The sequence below is a fragment of the Odontomachus brunneus genome, unplaced genomic scaffold, assembly GCF_010583005.1.
Source record: "Odontomachus brunneus isolate Ranch 3 - 2012 unplaced genomic scaffold, Obru_v1 Obru_scaffold_148, whole genome shotgun sequence".
Taxonomy (NCBI): domain Eukaryota; kingdom Metazoa; phylum Arthropoda; class Insecta; order Hymenoptera; family Formicidae; genus Odontomachus; species Odontomachus brunneus.
The window spans coordinates 509,113-528,087 of record NW_022639598.1 but is presented as its reverse complement, the minus strand read 5'-3'; the positions used below and the strand labels follow the sequence as shown (position 1 = coordinate 528,087).

General features: G+C 35.6%; 2 protein-coding genes across 10 annotated transcripts; one reads left to right on the top strand and one right to left on the bottom strand.

Annotated features, from left to right (window-relative positions):
• Window positions 1-473: 473 nt before the first annotated feature.
• On the bottom strand, window positions 474-5,311 carry LOC116850517 (TELO2-interacting protein 2-like). 2 transcript variants are annotated; one of them, XM_032828897.1, is made up of 6 exons: window positions 5,160-5,311; window positions 4,029-4,911; window positions 3,809-3,937; window positions 1,477-1,641; window positions 1,186-1,392; window positions 474-980 (listed from the first exon to the last, which is right to left on the bottom strand). In XM_032828897.1, the coding sequence occupies exons 2-6, from the start codon at window positions 4,563-4,565 to the stop codon at window positions 711-713; spliced, it is 1,308 nt and encodes a 435-aa protein (XP_032684788.1). In that variant the 5' UTR covers window positions 4,566-4,911; window positions 5,160-5,311; the 3' UTR covers window positions 474-710. The 2 variants fall into 2 exon arrangements, with proteins under 2 accessions (XP_032684788.1, XP_032684789.1); XM_032828898.1 differs by having other exon boundaries at window positions 711-980; window positions 4,029-4,928; window positions 5,160-5,305.
• Window positions 5,265-17,652, top strand: LOC116850516 (abl interactor 2). Of its 8 annotated transcripts, none has more exons than XM_032828889.1 (5): window positions 5,265-5,408; window positions 14,714-15,379; window positions 15,868-16,197; window positions 16,352-16,609; window positions 16,699-17,652. In XM_032828889.1, the coding sequence occupies exons 1-5, from the start codon at window positions 5,348-5,350 to the stop codon at window positions 16,860-16,862; spliced, it is 1,479 nt and encodes a 492-aa protein (XP_032684780.1). In that variant the 5' UTR covers window positions 5,265-5,347; the 3' UTR covers window positions 16,863-17,652. The 8 variants fall into 8 exon arrangements, with proteins under 8 accessions (XP_032684780.1, XP_032684781.1, XP_032684779.1 ...); XM_032828890.1 differs by having other exon boundaries at window positions 5,268-5,408; window positions 14,711-15,379; window positions 16,370-16,609; XM_032828888.1 differs by having other exon boundaries at window positions 5,268-5,408; window positions 14,711-15,379.
• The last annotated feature ends 1,323 nt before the right edge of the window (window positions 17,653-18,975 follow it).

The window sequence follows — 18,975 nt, the reverse complement described above, 5'->3', positions numbered from 1 at the left end:
TAAATCATTTTTCTCAAGTGTTTACTGTTTTTATAGGAAAGTAGTTTAGTTGAATATATCAATCAAAGATAATTTACTCTAGCTTATTTGTTAATGTAATAGGAAATCTATTAATTATTATGTAATCATTCGTTGTTCTTGGCAATTTTTCTTAGAAAATTAAAATAGAAAGTTTTGGTTTCTTGATTGAGACAAAAAAATTCATTGAACTTAATAGACTAATTAGTGAATCCTTTTATCTCTTTTAGGAATTAGTGAATTCCTTTATCAATAAGATGTTCCACAATAGAATTTTTGTACTAAAATTTTACGTGTTTTTGTATATGCAAGATAATACAAATTTCTAAAACGCCATATTTCTTGAAATTTCTAAAGTTTTATATTAAAAAAATGTTACTTTAAAGGCAACAACATAAAGTTATCTGCACATGTAATTATAAGTTTAGTGAAGGATGTTTAAAAGAAGAAATATGTTCTAACGAAAAAATTGTTTATTTTACAGATACAGACAATTATATCGACGATCTTACATCGCAAATAAAATATCTAAATATTACATTGCATTTCACTTCTCTATACGAGAACGTTTACGAGTTTACACAAGAATAATGTATGTGTGTGTGTGTGTGTGTGTGTGTGTGTGTAAACACATTCGCATATTAGAATATATTATATATACAATTCCGATGCGCACACACTGGTCTCACAAATTATTCGAAGTACGTGATATCGCCATGAATTCCAAGTGGCATGGTGCTACTGAATATTTGTCGCATTCGATCGTCATTCAGAACTGCACGGCCTACGTTTTGCGATCGTTCATACAACAAACAGATGCAATCCTCTAAATTCTGCATAATCTCTCGATCGAACACCGGCGTTTCCGTTAAATCGAAATGCAGTTTCAGAAACGCGGTGTAAAGGTCCACGCAATGCGCTGCTATTCGCAGATGGAATATCATAAGGAATGCTTTGGCGGTCTAAATAAATGGAAAAAAACAAACGTTTTAAGTTGCATAACTTGTTTTGCGTTCATATAAATAGACATATTATTATGATAATGATGCTTCGTTTTATTGATTTCTTTGAAAAAATAATAATAGAGGTGAATTGCACGGCAATTAACATGATTAATGAGCATAAATACATCATTAGAAGCACTTTACTTCAAAGTAAAAATCTTACCTCCAATGTTGCTTTCAACGTTCTTAAGTCGGTGTGATGCTCGCAATATTCGACGAGTATTCGCGTAAGCGCTTCACACCATTTGCCACAGCCGATGTTGGTGAGAAATTGAGGTAAACTGCACATGTATGCATGTCGCAATTCGATATTCTGCTCAAATGCCATGTTGTCTATTAAATCAGAGAGAATTTCATCGCGTTTTGTCCACTGTAAAAGTAGATACAAAGTTGCGATCAGATCTGAAATTTACATTGCGATTATACAAATGTAAACTGCGGTTTACAAACTCACCTCAAACACCCAGTCCGGTGTGTGACTCCAATATTCGATAGTAGGTAGAAGATTAGCTAAGCAAGTATATAAGAGAATAATGTATTTCACTTCTTTTCGATAGGTTAAAGGCTTCAAGGAGTGATAAATCACTTGAACATGGCCGCTAGATAGAAATCCGTGTTTCTAAAACATTTTTACAAATGAATATATGTGGATTTCTATAATAAACAATATTTATCATTATACTAGGTTGTTGTACAGGATATTTCAGAAGTAGATGACCAAATTTTAAGAGCATATTCTGCTGTAAGGATAAAAAAGATCATATAAACATAAGTCCAGAATCACTTTTTTTCCAAGTAATAAACATTTTTCATTTACAACAGACTAGTACATTTCACTCTTTATTTACAAGACTTTGGAACGTTTCAAGAAATTGTTGGAAATAATTTCTTTCCGCACATCAATGCGTGCCTCGCATCGATGTCTCATGTATTTTTTTTTTCGTAGACGTTCAAAAATTCCCGAAGTATTTTATATTCTGTTATATGAAGCAATAATACGATTTCAGAGTACTTTCACAGTAGCAACAAGAGTATCATAAACGAGAGTCTTAAGATATCCCCATAAATAAAAATCCAACAGGTTTAAATCGTGCAGATTAAGCAAATATATCCTCTTCTGCCAATCCACCTATTGGTACAATTATTATTCAGAAACTCTCGAGCAATATGATTAAAATATGCTGGAGCTCTGCATGAATCATATTTGATGACATATTTGTAGTGTAACTTTTTCTAATAATACAGGAAGTTGTTTCCAAGAATAGCCTGTAATTATTATACTATTAAGGCTCCTGGCCCCTCGCATTGCTTATCTCTTTTTAATGAAGTCAGAAGCGAGAAAATGCATGCTAAAAATTCTTGCGAAATATATTGAAATAAAAATATATATTCATAAAGTAACACTTGCAATCGATTTAATAAACAAATTTGTAAGATATTCCGTGCACTTCCCTTTTGCTCTAATAATCAATAATTTATTGTAAATTAATCTGAATAGAAATAAGCGAAGAAATATGTTAAGAAAATGAATTGTATGTCACGTTAATTTACGACAAATTATTGATTGTTAGAGCAAAAGGAGAGTGCACGGAATATCTTACAAATTTGTTTAATCGATTGTAAGTGTTACTTTATGGATATATATTTTTATTTTAACGTATTTCGCAAGAATTTTTAGCATACATTTTCTCGCTTCTGACGTCATTAAAAAGAGATAGACAATGCGAGAGGCCAGTACTGGGATTCTGTAACTCGTTATTGGAGTTAACGACAGTTTTGTTATCGTTGCGCAGCTTTTGTATACCGTAGAAAAACTGCGCAACGATAACGAAACTGTCGTTAACTCCAATAACGAGTTACAGAATCCCAGTACAGGAGCCTTAAGTATAGATGGGAAAAACTGGTTTAACAAGGAAATCTTCAATATCAACCTATATATTGCATGAAAATTTATGCTGATACCGAGATTCAGTAATACTTTGCAGATTTTCATACGATCATTGATGATTTTTTTTTATGATAATTTATAGTATCCTGCGAAAATCATGAAAATTTGTGAAAAGTACCGACATTTCAAAACTTAAAAACTATCGCAAGTACTACTGAGCAAATATTACTCATGATGGATAATTTGCTGGTAAGAGACTTTATACTCACTGTATGTGATATGGATACAAAAAAAATCCTTCACATAGTTGTCAAAAAAACATTTTCTTCGACTTGTCAGTTGCTCTTTAATTGCAAGGGTTCGAATATTTCTGTTTTATCTTTGATAAACTGTACTGAAGTATAGTATTTAATAAAGAGGACTGTTTGCCTGAGTCAATGATGGATGATGGAAAATAAAATTATTTTTAGCAGCACATTGTCTTTGAGGAAAAATTTATCGATAGAGACGTTGAGTTTTCCTATAGTTTCCATTACTTTTCCCATATAGTGGATATCTGTCTATTCTGTGTTAGAATAAGTTAGAATAAGCCTGTGTTAGAATTGTCATTTTGACACTATCTTAACTTATAAACGTTTAAATGAGGACTGATTCCAATTTTAAATGGACTCATCTGACTTATTTACTTGTAATAGAAGATGAATAAAGGATAATACATGGCACGTTGATGCAAAACATGTCTGTTGTAAATTAAATATTTATAACTTGAAAAGAAAGTGCTTCTGCAACCATATTTATATGATATTTTTCATTCTTACAGTGAGTAGAATATGCTCTTAAAGTTTCCACCTATTTCTGAAACACTCTATATAACAAATAAATTTTTGTCAACAATTACCATATGGGAATGTTGTATAATCAAATGTAGACATTGCAATCCAATTAATATATTGTCGGGTACATAGTCATCTATGAGGATCAATGTGGTAGGTAGCACATCCCTAATATAATTAAACAATAAAGGTTTCTGCAAAAGGAGGATATAGAATGAACATATATTTTAACAAGTTATAAAAGTGTGAATTATAAAATTCTATATCTAGAAAAAGTAGACTTACTTCTACTTGATGGACCATCCATTTATAGCATGTAATAGCTGCTGGATAAACCTTCCAGCTCATCTTTAATAACTTAGGTCTTAACATTAATAATAACTTATTAAAATTTTCATGCACCGAGAAAAATGTGGAAATACTTTGACATGCCCATAGATGGCAAAAGTTGGCACTTAATTCCTTAGAAATGTTGACACATTCTGCTGTATTCCAGATATTTTTCTCACTGTGCTCACCGATAAGCAACAGTAGATTCATACTGAATGTCTTTGTTATTGCCATACTATTGTCATTCAGTGGCAGATGTTGTTTACAATTGTTGAGGATATGTTGCAACATAAATCTAACATTATTCAATTTCTTTTCTATGACTAGCCTGTATTCCCTAAAGTCCTTTTCCTCACAGGGACGAACTTCATCCATAAATTTTGGTGGTACAAAACTTCTCTGAATCAGATCTATACATGGCTTCCATGAATTCTGATCGCTAAAGTTGTCATTAATCCTCAGGGTCTCTAACTCCTTCAGCAGATCATCCATTTTGGTGTATTATTCAGAGACCAAGAAACCAACAAGGCAACACCTTTCTGTAGATCTGTTTGTCTGCCTCTTGTCTGTTCTCTAGATTTTTTCTCCAGTCAAAATCATTTCATCAATCATTTTTCTGAACATGTAATCATCCCAGTTATTCAGAGTACATGATTTTGTTGCAAAGCCAAACTTTTCACTAACTTTTGAGTTTGTGTACTCTCTAATTGCCTCTCTAATCCTATTTGTTGACTTACAAATAATCACGAGTGTAACGAATACACAAGTTCATCAATGTTGCGACTCAGAACTATGGGTTTATCACGACATATAAAATGCTTCTTCCTCAGTCCGTGACCTATGACAGTAGTTGTACTGTGGTAACATTTGATTACATTTATCAAATAACCTCGGGATAAAAAAAATGTAAAAACTATAACGATAAATTGTGACAGAATACTGTAGCTTTCTTTTATTCAAATTACGTTAAATCCCATTAAATTATCGCTGCATTTACCGCGAGCGACATTTTCCCGGTAATGTTAAGTATTGACGCACGTCTCTGACGTCTTATACGCAGTATTTATATAGGAAAATTGTGCTCACCGAATCGGGCCGGCTTCTTGATAATAGTTTGCGATGGTGGTGTTGGCAACGGCGACGACTGTGATATATACGTGCGATCCGACGTAACGCGGAAAAGCTGCGCATCCACGCTAAAGAATTAAATCGCGACCGAATTATTACGCAGGGGATGCAACGAAATCCGTATCTCTCGTAAAATAGTTATATACATGACAACGCACGGCAGCGCCCGCAACAGTTCAGAAAGCATGATGTATTTACAATATAATCGTGAGTACGAGTTTCTAATTTACGAACGATATCTCGCATAATCTCGCGACTTCGCGATTGATACGTCACTGCATTCGATACATTCAGACATGTAGCTAGGGCTCCCAGAATCTCGCTAATACGCTGGCGCACAATTGGCCAAAGAGATCCCTAATCCTAGATAAAAAAAGAAGATCATTATTAAAAGTTCGTAAAAAAAGAACAAAGCAAATGGAAAACAACAGGTTTTATGAATAATATATTGCGATAATAGAAATTGCGTTGTACACAGTAATGGAAATGTAAATATAAGTATAAAAATGTTACTAGATATCATTCTGACAGCTTTTTCAACATTTCATGCATCAATAACACTTTGCAAAGATAAACTGTGTAACATTTATATACTCTAGATAAATTAGCATTGGACTTATTGGTGATCATTAGCTCGAAGAATAGAAAATAATTGAGCGAATATATTTCTTAGTTCCATAAACTTTGTTATATTATTGTCTTATATTTTATTAATATTTTAATGTTACGTCAGCTTTGTTTGCACTCAAGAGTCGTCTACTTCATTCAGCATTAACATTATCATGCTATTTATTTTGATTTACAAGCATATAATCACTTGTTGACATATTGAAAGAAACATTTGATACTTATTTCCTTTCTTGGTCGATGTTACGTAAGAACTAATGACCATGCAATTATGTAAGTGGAAATAATAGTATATGTACAAAGACGCTACAAAAACTGTGACGAGACATCAAAACATATAATCATTACTTTGATCTCAAACATAGTTAAAACCGTCAATTATAGCTGAGACCTCGATATCGAATTGCGCGTCAGAGTATCAGATATATTATTATTATTCTTTCGCTGAAAGTTCATATTTATAAACATGGGTATATCAGAAAACGTATTGCACAATATTATCAGTTATTTTATTGCGTCGTTAATTTCGCAATTTAACTTTAAAGTTCTAAGTGCTAGAGTTCTAGAATACTTTTCGAAGAAAATTTTATTCAATATCCTAAATTTTATTCAATATGTTTATATAATATTAGTTTTACATTGCATATACTGTAGAATATTGAGTAAAATTTTTCTCTAAAAAGATGTTTTGAAATCCCAAAAGTTTATATTATAATAAAAAGGAAAGTGTATCATATTGTACAGAAGACCGGAAAAATACAATTGTTATAATTAGAGAAGTACTTTAAATAAATAATGTCAATTTCACAACATGTAGTCTCTTAGGGCAGGATTCGTTCGACATTGCTTCGAAGTGTTAAATAAAACAATATGATTCGTTTATCAGTGCTAAACGAATTTTAGCTAAATCATACAACGATCGCATTCCGTAATACGCATATATCTATAGTTATGTCACGTATACTGTAGAAAATATACGCAAAATAGAAAATATATGCATGTACGGAACACAGCCAACGTCTCGCGTATAATCTCATACACCAGTTAGAATGTTCTACTGTATAGTTAGGTCAGGCATGCGCAAACATTTGCGGGCTTTTATAGAGAGAGAGAAAAGTATTTTTCTTTCTCTAACCTGCTTTGGACAAAACATGTAATTTTATTATTTGTATACTTTAGATATTGAATGTTTCAAACAGCACAAGATGCTGATTACATTCAACAGAAAAAACAACTTAAACATTTTATGTTGCGCTGCTAGCAATTTTACAACTATTATAAGATATCTATTTTTTACTGACACTAGCGGGTCATGTTTTTCTAACATGTTTACTGAGCACACGTCATTCTTTCTTGTATATTTTTAATACGTTCGACACTTATACATGATAAAAAAAAACCGCTAAGTGTAGTTCAGCAAAAGATCTTATGAGCCTTCTACAATAATTATTTTTAAAAATAATCGTCTGTTCAATTTGCTTGCGACTTATGACTAATGACTTATTGTAGAAGACCCATTGGCTGTGTTCTTTTATTTGCAACAGATGCAGCCGATGTCATTCTATCCTTGTTTAACATTCGGTAAAATCAAAGGATAACATGACATCAGCTGTTGCGAATAAAAGAACGCAACCATTATGATCGCAAAGCTGCTTTTTCTGTTGAATGCAACTATTCTTTAGGCATCTTGAATAAATTTTGCGTGCTTTCCATTTAATAACACAAGCAGTCGACACAAGCATCATCCTATCATAGATTGCTTTCCAACAAGAGACACAAGTCGACACAAACATCATTCTATCTTTGTTCCACATTTAGTGAATAACAAAGATAGGATGATTCTTGTGTCGACTTGTGTCTCTTGTTGGAAAGCAACCTTAGTTACTCATTGAATATGGAACAAAAACAGAATGATGCTTAATCAACTTATGCTATTAAATGGAAAGCACCCATTCATGACACTGAAATATCTTGTGCTATTTGGCTGATTTAAAGAATAATAAATTACCTTCTCAATTTGATTACTCCAGTGAACTATATACATACTGGGATGCTTAGTCAAATGGGAAGAAACGGGCCGAGTGAAAGGGAAAACAGAGACATAAGATTTGTTCGAGTTGCTTGTACTATTCACACTTTTACATCTAATGCCCTTTGCACACTAGTGCACCTCATACAATACAAATTTTCCAAAATACGTTCTGAAGACGCTTTTAGGACAGAGGGATGTCATCAGAATATTTTTAGGACGTCCTTTGAAAATGTGAGCTGTCTGAAAATAACTAATATCCAATAAGTTTATTCGCATTAATTGAACTTTTTACACTTTCACACTTAGTGCACATTAATTCTTTATGGCTCCTGCACACAGGACGCGGTAATGCTTGCCGCGCGGCAGAAGTTCACGCGACAGCCAATCAATATGTTGTTTTTCCGTAAGAGCTAGAAGGTTATTACGGAAAGCAGCATATTGATTGGCTGTCGCGCGAACTTCTGCCGCGCGTCAAGCATTACTGCGTCCTGTGTGCAGGAGCCATTAGAGGTTCTAAAAATGACGTCATGAATTCCGTTCGTGTTACGAGTGTAATTGCAATTTTGATACACTTTTTACACTTGCAAGCAAGAATGAAAAGTGTATTAGAATTGCATTTACACTCGTAACACGAACGAAAAACATGACGCCATTTTTAGAACCTCTAAAGAATTAATGTGCACTAAGTGTGAAAGTGTAAAAAATTCAATTAATGTGAATAAACTTATTGGATATTAGCTATTTTCAGACAATTCACATTTTCGAAGGACGTCCTAAGAATATTCTGATGACGTCCCTCCGTCCTGAAAACATCTTCAGAATGTATTTTTGAAAATTTGTGTTGTTTGGAGTGCACTAGTATGCAACGGGCATTAGATGTAAAAGTGTGAAAAGTACAAGCAACTCGACAAACCTATTAGAGGTTTGTTCTTTCCAGCTGAACTTCTTGCACTAGTTCAAAAAGTGTGCACTGGTGCGTTCTATCTAGCAGAAGTGATGTCAGAGGGTGTTTACGATAATTCGAGTTGGAGTTAGTACGAATTAGTTTCACTAGGGCTGAAAAATATGATAGTCACAAGCATCTAGTATTTTCATGATTCATGACAACTCAATGCTGTCCGATAAATCGAGTAGAGTAGAGTAGAGTAGAGTTAGGGTAACATAGTGGATAGTATATGTATAAAAATTAACAGTATCAGGTAACATAGTTTCGTAAAATATATAACAATAATATTACTAAACAATGAGTTGTTGCATTTTAGAAAAATTAGAAGCACTAAATTAAATTATGAAAAGGTATCATGTATTTGTGAAATATCCAAAAGTAGAAAACAATTATTCTAACCTATTATTATTGAATATTTCACAAATACATTAAATTAATATCATTTTCATAATTTAATTTAGTGCTTCTAATTTTTCTAAAATATAATAAATAATTGTTTTGTAATATTATTGTTACATATTTTACGAAACTATGTTATCTGATACTGTTAATTCTTATACATATACTATCCGCTATACTACCCTAACTCTACTCTACTCTACTCGATTTATCGGACAGCATTGAGTTGTCATAAATCTTGAAAATACTAGATGCTTGTGCCTATCATATTTCTCGGCCCTAGTGAAACTAACTCGTACTTAATCCAACTCGAATTATCGTAAACAGCCAGAGGTTACTGTTCTTTCCAACGGTGCAGCAGAACTTAGTGCAACAGTTCACTGAACTGCTTGCACTGAGTCTGGAGTGGGAACGTCCCGATTGACCACGGTACGATTGGACACAACCAACCGATGAAAAGAATTATTTAGTGAATTACTAGGTCGAACCAATCATTACAATCTGTGTCCAATCGTATCGTGGTCAATCGGGTCCCACCCGTCTGGAGCTAGTGCTAGCAGTGCAGTGCATTGCAAGGGTAAAAGTTACTATACCAGTGCAAGTAGTTAAGGTGAAAAGAACAGATCTATGAAGATAGAAGAGATGAATATTGAAGAAATTAAAAGGAATGAAGATGGCAACATCTCAAATAGGTTCTGCGGGCAATTGAGATACATACATTAACGCAAGTACAGTAAATTCTTCATCTAAAGAATTATTTACATCTAAAATTATGTGTTGCGCCATGTTGTTTCCTGCACTATGGCGTTCTTTTCCATCCTATCTGGCATGTCTGAATCTATGAACTTTTGCTGTACTCGCCAGTTCCAGTTCCGAACCAGTACAGTTCTAGTGCAGCACTAGTTCAGTTGAAAAGAACAAACCTTAGGTTTAGGAGAAGGAGGAGGACACACTAGGTGGCGGAGGGACGCCGTGCGTTCGAGATCTGCGTATCTTTTCGCTCCAGAAAGAAAAAAATATCGAGAGTGCGGTTTTGCTAGGCCGGGACTCGAACCCGGGTCTTTCGCTTGCCGGGCGACTGCTCTAAACCACTGAGCTACCTGACGCTTCATGCTCACGATACTCTTCTCTTCCTAGATAACGCTCAGAGATGCCGTTCGGAAACGACATCTCTGGCGCGATCTCGAGCGCACGGCGACTACAGAGAGAAACAATGTTACTGTACCAAATGGTACAGCTGTCAGTCTCTCAAAGTCCCTTAAGCTCGTATCAGACTACGGATTAAGATTGAGATTGAATTGAAATTTAGCCAATCAGAACAAAATTCACTAAGCTCAAGTTTGATGAACTTTGCTTTGATTGGCCAATTTTCAATTCAATATCAATCTTAATCTGTAGTCTGATACGGGCTTTAGGTTAGTTCAAAGAACTTTCTGAATTATTGTGCACTAGTGCAAGGAGTGTACACCAAAGCGTTCCTTTTTAGTGGAAATGACGTCGACATCGCTGTTCTTTTTCGAAGGGCAACAGCGGTCAGTGCAATAGTCAGTTCACTGCACTGGCTGCTCTAGGCCTTGAGCTAGTGCAGCCAGTTCAGCAGTATCTTCTGCACTGATGTGTACCAGTGTTGTACTTGTTTGCCCCGGTCTGTCCTACTTCAGTTCAATACAGTTCTAGTGCAGTTTTCGTGCTTCGAAAAAGAACAAACCTCGTTTTCTCTATTTCTATTGTATACTATTCGATCTGAAAACATCGGCTTGAGCGGTTTGGATGTAGAGACGATATTCATAACCTCTTTATAAAGGCTGCATTCCGAAATTTACTGTCAGTACTGAAAATTTATAATATACGTAACATAAACTATAGGTTTCCAGTATTGGTAGTAAATTTTAGAACGCAGTCAAAATAGAAAAAAATATTTCTGTGAAGGATAATTTAAGCAGAAAAGAACATAGAAATTTTCACCCAATCAAAAATTACTAGACAGAGAAAGAAGCGGTGCTTTCAGCAACCTATTTCTTTTCATCTCTGATTTCTAAGTATTGCAGTAAACAGGTTAGGCGACAGTTTCCCGAAAAGTGGAGGGAATAATGTTGGTACCAAGAGAAATCTCTACACGATATAATTTAAAGATCTGTCTTTTGCATTAGTTCAGCAGTGCAGTTACAAAGAACAGAATCTTTAAATTATATCGTATAGAGATTTTCTTTGGTACCAACATTATCCTCTCCACTTTTCGGGAAAATGTCGCCTAATCCAGTAAGCATTCCAGTATAGGTTGAGTTCACTGGATTATTCAGATATAACGCGTACACTCGCGAATAATCCGTTTAACTCTATAAGCTTAAAGCCCATTCTATAATTGCGTGAACGTGGTTGTAAGTGGTTGTATGTGATTACGACAACCAATCAGAATAAAGCAATCAGTAAATAAAACATTTGGATTGGTTGACTCTTACGATCACGCTACGCTTACGCAATTGTAGATGGGCTTAAGGGTGAAATTATATGATGAATAAGAGTGCGGAATAGAGAGGGCGTCACAGAAGCAACCAATCTGCGGGCCTCAATGAGCATTTAACGATTATTGATTCTTACTGTTAGATCCCTAAATTTAGACCAATTACATTGACGAATTACTCAACTGTTGTGCAATCGTTGAGTCTTCTGAATGCAGCCAGTGTAAATTTTTTATAAACAATCTACCGATGGTTGGGTTACTGACGGTCAACGAAACGAGAAATACCTATACGAGAAGTGATTGCTGCTGCAAGAAGTGATCCCTAGCATTTTATACTGGCTGCGTTCTGAAATTCATTGCCAGTACTGAAAATGTGCAGCTCATGTCACGTATACTCACAGATGTCTATACTTTTTAGCGTGTTCGATTGGCCCTGGGTTAATCGCTCCGAGAGCGATTAATGACGTTATATGTCTATACTAGCCAATTATAAAGCTTGTAAGTACTTGTTCGACTAATAAACGTAGACTGAATAATCTAGGGCCAGTTGAACATGCTATTAGACTATATAAGTATGGACTACCAGTTAAGATCTTTGCAGAATGCCAGGCAACAGGCAATAGGAACAAGAAATAGGAATTCGGATTGGTCAATTATTTCTATTCCCTTTTCCTATTGGCTAATGTCTATTCCTATTGCCTGTTGCCTGACATTCTGCAAAGGCCTTTACGTTCTATGCACAATGCCAGTCAACAGGCAATAGGAACAGGGAATAGGAATTCGGATTGGTCAATTATTTCTATTTCCTGTTCCTATTGGCTAATGCCTATTCCTATTGCCTGTTGCCTGGCATTGGCATAGAGCGTTACTTCCACTTTTCCTATTCTTATAATGGCTGCATTCAGCAGACTCAACAGTTGCACAACAGTTGAGTAATTTGTCAATGTAATTGGCCTAGATTTAGGGATCTAATAGCAAGAACCAATAATCGTTGATTGCTCACTGACCGCTTTTTCTACTGAATGCGCCCAATGCTTCGCTATGTAATCAACATTAGGCGTGCCCCCGAGGGTTAAATATCAAAAACATGAAGATTTTGATGGTAAAACAGGAAGCAAGAGAGAGATAGAATATGATATATGCCGCGCTGTTTATCACGTTTGATAAAGTGCAGAACTACTTGCAGTATAAATAAAATATGTATGTATAAACTTAACACACATAGTGAAATAAAGACAACAATAAGTGTATAAATATATATATATATATATATATATATATATATATTATTGAATTTAATTATGCAATATTTGTGTAATTATAATTATATAATATTATTGTCCGCTAAAAATTACGACTTTCGTTAACTTGTGTCTAAAAAAATCTGTTTGTTTAGCATTATAATGGATTTACTTTTATAAAATAATTTTACTTGAAAATAAAATGTTATTATTAATTTAATTAATATATATTTGTGGTTCTTTAATATGTCCAGTTCTTTGACATGTATGTAAAAATTAACGAATATTAAGCATTGAACTGATAAAAGTATATAGGTTTGCTACGTGAGTTCATAATATATCATTGAAATACTGGGATTCGCCACTTAGCCCTGGAGACGCTCTTCATGTTGATTACAGCGGGAGAATGGGTGCGTTCAGCGAACTCAACAGTTGCACAACAGTTGAGTAATTCGTCAAGGTAATTGGTCTAGATTTAGGGATCTAACAGTAAGAACCAATAATTGCTGATTGATCACTGAGCGTTTTTTCCGCTGAACGCGCCCAATGCCAACTGGCAGTCCATACTTAAGCCAGCGGCATACGGTACGTGTTTTCATGCTGGATTGCTTGTTGATTGGTACATTTCTGAAGATAGATGGAAATGCACCAATCAAAACAGTGTATTTCCATCCAGCAAGCAATCCAGCACAGCAAGCAAACAAGCACAGTGTGCCGCTGGTTTTATATAGTCAAAGGTTTGTTCTTTTTATCTGAACTGCTAAACTAGTGTAATAAGTTAGAGTGAAACAAAATAAATTTGTGTCACTCTAAAACCAGCGGCACACGGTGCTTGTTATCGTACTGGTTTGCTTGTTGGATGGAAATATTCTGAAAATTTTAAAAAATGGATGGAAATGCATGAATTTCCAATCAAAACAGAGTATTCCAGTAAGCAATCCAGCACGAAAACAAGTACCATGTGCCGCTGGCTTAATTTACTACAGTATGCACCAGCTCAGACTAGTTCAGCTAAAAAGAACAAGACAAAGGCCTGTATTCTGAATCCTCTTTTATCTATAAAAGTGCCTCTAAAAGAGGCTTAGGAGCCATCTAATTGACTGAGAGGCTACATTTAAGGCACTTTTATCGATAAAAGAGGATTCAGAATATGGACCTATTTGTACGATTCAGCTTTGTCGTACGCGCGTGCGCAACTTGTGTTGTATCTTGTCGTGTGTCAACGTCACTTTTACGCTTCCGTTTCTTTTTTTATGTGTAAATTTTGGGAGCTCCGGTAATTATGAATTAATGAGGCTGTAGTAGCTGGTAGTTGCAATAATGGCTGAGTACCGTTAGTTGATTTTCTATTATGTTTCTTTACCTAGTTGTCGTTCGTCACTCGTGTCGTCTTGCCGTTGTGTCAATCATGATCGTGTGAGCAGAAACATCACCTCGCTGGTGGTGTCCATCTTGATTTCCGTGTCCCTTCAGACGACGCCCCTAATGTCATAATCGAATTTTTCGCTCTGATTGTTTCCTTCGTTCAGTGAAGAGACGCGAGTGCACTAATCGTCGGAAATTAACACGTCGCTTTGCGCACGGGTAAAAAATAATTGAGACGATCTAGTTTTATAAAGATAATTGCGTGATTCGACCGTGTTATTGAGTGTTATTGAATACACGCGATTGCCTTTATCTCGTTTAATTTATATTTTACTTCTGCAACTATGTGCTTCTTCTTAGAAAAGTATTATAATAGAGTTTTCATTGTTTTAGGCATAATTATTGTGTGTAATATAAACGTTTTTTTCTTTGCATAAGAAGGATCTGGTTCCTACTGCGGGACAACAGGAGTTGGCAGTGATTCTGAAGTCATGGCAGAATTGGCGGCTCTCTTACGTCATGAGATTCCAGAGGGAAGGAATAATCTGGCTGATAGTCACACAAACTTGGAAAGAGTAGCAGAATACTGCGAAGCAAACTATTTTCAGGCTGAGAACAAAAGAATTGCTCTGGAAGAAACAAAAAATTATACCACTCAGTCCTTAGCCAGTGTTGCATATCAGATAAATACTTTGGCTTATAATTTTCTCCAATTGCTGGATTTGCAAACATCTCAGCTTGCTGAAATGGAGAGTCAGATGAATCACATCGCTCAGACCGTTATGATACACAAGGAAAAGGTTGCAAGGAGAGAGATTGGTGTGTTGACTGCTAACAAAGTAGCAACTCGCCAGTACAAGATTATCGCACCTGCAAATCCAGAGAAGCCAATCAAATATGTCAGGAAGAGCATTGATTATACAATTTTAGATGATATTGGCCATGGAGTACGTAGCTGTGGCACCCCACGCAGCAAGCAGCGTGGAGGTAGTCAAGGCAGTGTTCAGAGTTTAGGTGCTACTTCCACAGGCTCAGGATTAGGTGCTGCTATGGTAGGACCTGCTCCTACCACCAAACCACCCACACCGCCTCAAACAGTGAGAACTGGTAAGAATTATGCACATATACATGTAAAGATAAAATACATACAGGATGCTTGGTATTTGTTGATACCAAAGAACAAGTACAATTTTCTTATTCGCAGTATTCTCTACAAGGATTATCAAAATAGATACCAATTGTGATTTAAGTTATCAAACATCCTGTATGTACAGGGTGTCTCAGGAGTATCCTGGGATACCCTGTTAAACGCTAAGAAATGTACGAGTGCTACACAAACTTGTAAAGGTGTACTTTTTCAGTTGCGGTTATAAAAAATTTAAAGTCATTTCGCTAATGCAAAGGTATTTACTGCTTCTCTCGCTTGCATGAGCACATACACTTGTTCTTCGATTATGTGTCTCTTTGTTATTTCAGCTTCTTCTGAATGTTACACCTTCTGTCCACCTGTGTTACACCATCCGATATTTCTATCTGTCTCTCATTTGGAGATCGAGAAGGTGCCGCAAATAAATCGTCAAATTCTTTGTGCATAGGAACGTTGAGTAAAGGATCGCGCGAATATAGGACTCCACCAGCGGTAGCCCCACCCCAAGTTCCTAGTCATTACGCGCCCAATTATCCGCTCGGCCACCCCCGGCGAGATCGCGGCCCGGGATACAGCACACTACCGTTGCATGCTCACAACACGTCCCACACGGCTCATAACGCTAATCATAATGCGCATACCGGTACCATCGGTCAACACGGCACTATGCCGCAAGTGGGGACGGTGCATCCTCTGCAGAGTCACCCGCAGACGCCGCCGCCGGCACCGCCTAGCGTCACAGCTGGATACGTGCAAGAGCAACATAATAGTATGCCACGTAAGTAATAAGTAAGATAATATAAGAATGACGTAATATTAAAAACAAAAAATTCCTTGGGAGATACATGTAGCAGAGATGTGTAAGAAATGTGTGACGTTTTCTTTTTTTTTATGATATTGCTATTGGATGTATATGTATCTTGCCACCACAGCACCTCCTTCACCCTTAGTTGGACTAAGCGGCGATATGACGGAGTATAGCGGACATCATACTCTACCACATAGATTATCGCATCAAATCAGCCGTAGTAGTGGCGCGAGTAGTCCTCCTTTGCCGCCACCACCTCCTCCTGAACAGGAGGAGCATCCACAATTTGGCAGACCGACTCCGTCCTCTGGTGCTATAATGCCGATTGTGCCAGATGAGGAGGATTTACCCGGTTGGGTTCCAAAGAATTACATTGAAAAAGGTAAAATCGCGGATTTATCTTTGCATCTTATTGTATTAAATGTATTTACAGTAATCACATGTTTATGTAACAATACATTTTCGTTACAGTGGTGGCTATTTACGACTACTACGCGGATAAGGAAGACGAGTTAAGTTTCCAAGAAAGTTCTGTGATCTATGTGCTAAAGAAAAATGACGACGGATGGTGGGAAGGAGTGATGGACGGAATAACTGGATTATTTCCGGGAAATTACGTCGAACCATGCGTATAACTGCTCGCAATAACTGGATATATCAAAATAACGATAGGATAATCGGAAGACTGCAATTTTTCAGCGCGTTTGCCGTACATATACATATATACATGCATTTCATCACATTAATCACTAATATCTCAATTATAACCAACAGTTATTCCTTATTTTATGTTTCCTTTGGGGAGAAAAAGTATTAGAATGTCCACATTTATGAGAAAATGACCATTTGAGGCTTATTAAGTACGCTCATTAAAGACACGAATCTTATTTTATAGATTTATAATTTATTGATAATTATAAAAGAAAGAATTTATACATTAAATAAGTATTAATGCTATATATAGCAGTATATGAGCTTTATAACGCTCTGAATATTTACGTTATCAGCAATTGTTCGCATGCAATACAGGACTCAAAACATCACAGACTTCTTTCATAAATTATTACAGATTCTATGTCATCCATAGCTTATCCTGCTCTCTATGACGATTGTCACCGCGCCTATAATCGTGCGAAATGCCGGGATGTCGGAAATTATACCGATTGTACGACGTTATAGTATGAAGAGAAAAAGCATAGCATTCGGTTATATATTATAGCAACAAAAAGTTTCAAACATTAAGCGAGTTTCAAATCAAACTGGAAAAATTAAATTTTTATATTAATGCGTGTAAGAAAATGTATTTTTATGCATTTTAGTGTTAGATATTGACTCGCACATAAGTTGCGAAACTCCATATATATGTATTTGTACGCGTACATATATATCTATGTATATGTTGCAATAGACGTCTTTTATCTCTCATTCTGTTCACTATTAATTACAGACTGACTTATTCTAAACTTTCTTTTATCGATAAGAGTGTCTCTGAATGCGACTTATAATCCTCCTGATTGGTTTATAAGCATATTGAGAGGCACTTTTATCGATAAAAGAGAGTTATTAACACGTTAAGCGTCGATTCCTGCGGAAATCTATCCGACAGTGAACTTTCCGTTAAGGTGTTGTCGGTTGCTAGGAACCGACAGTGAACTTTCCGTTTAGGCGACGTCGGTCCCTATGGACTGACGGTATCAAGCTTAAAAATAAATGTTATAATTAAGTATAAAGATATTAGTATGAAGATATGTGGACGCCGCTTGAACGGAAAGCACAGCAAAATCGGCTCCGCACTTAAGGGCCTTAATATTGACAGTTTCTACGACTGCAGCGAGATCGAATCCCATATATTTTCGCAAGGAGAAGACTGACGTGTCTGATTCGTCAGTACGTTCTTAGAGTTGGATTTCCTGGATAATCTGCATAATATTACGTTCATTTGATAATCTGCATAGCTTTTCCATTACGCACAACAAAACGTACTTACAATGTAGAGTACTTACATTTTTTCACAAGCTATTGTTATTTTGCTCACGATTATAGGTCCGCGATCGAGTCAGGTAAAACTGATTCTCGAAAAGAATCATGAATGTCTCCGACGCTTGCATATTTCCACTGTTGGCGAAAGATCTCCTTTCGATTCAACGAATACGGATGCAAACGCAAAGTGAATGTCGTGAAATCGCGAAAGGATCTTTATTTCGTACTTATTCACACTACGCACTTTGTACTTTTCTGCCAAATGAATGTACCAATATGGTTTTACAGAGTTAAAATACAAACATTAATACACGTTTTGCGGTACGGAAGTATTAAATTTTTATTTACATGTGGTTGGTAAGAGATTTCTACCTTAAGGACCGTCGGTAAATAATCGTATTTCTCATTCATGCAAATGTTTGGCGGGAAAGCACTTCTAATTCGATGCATTCAATCGAAAGAGAAAAGAAAGTCGCGACGAAAAAGAATATTTAAATCAAAATATACCAGGAAATATCCCAAAGGGCCATTACATTTTGCTTACTATTAATTTAACTTTTCCTTCGTAAAATTCGCGATTTAGATGTTTATATATCGATGGGTGTGTGAATATGATTGTATGTCAATATCATTTAAATAAAAAAGCGATTTAATTCCATGAAATGTGCATTTTATTTAAAAAGTTTTATTTATAAAGTTTTACTAGTATATATACATATACATATACATATACATATATATATATATATATATATATATATATATATA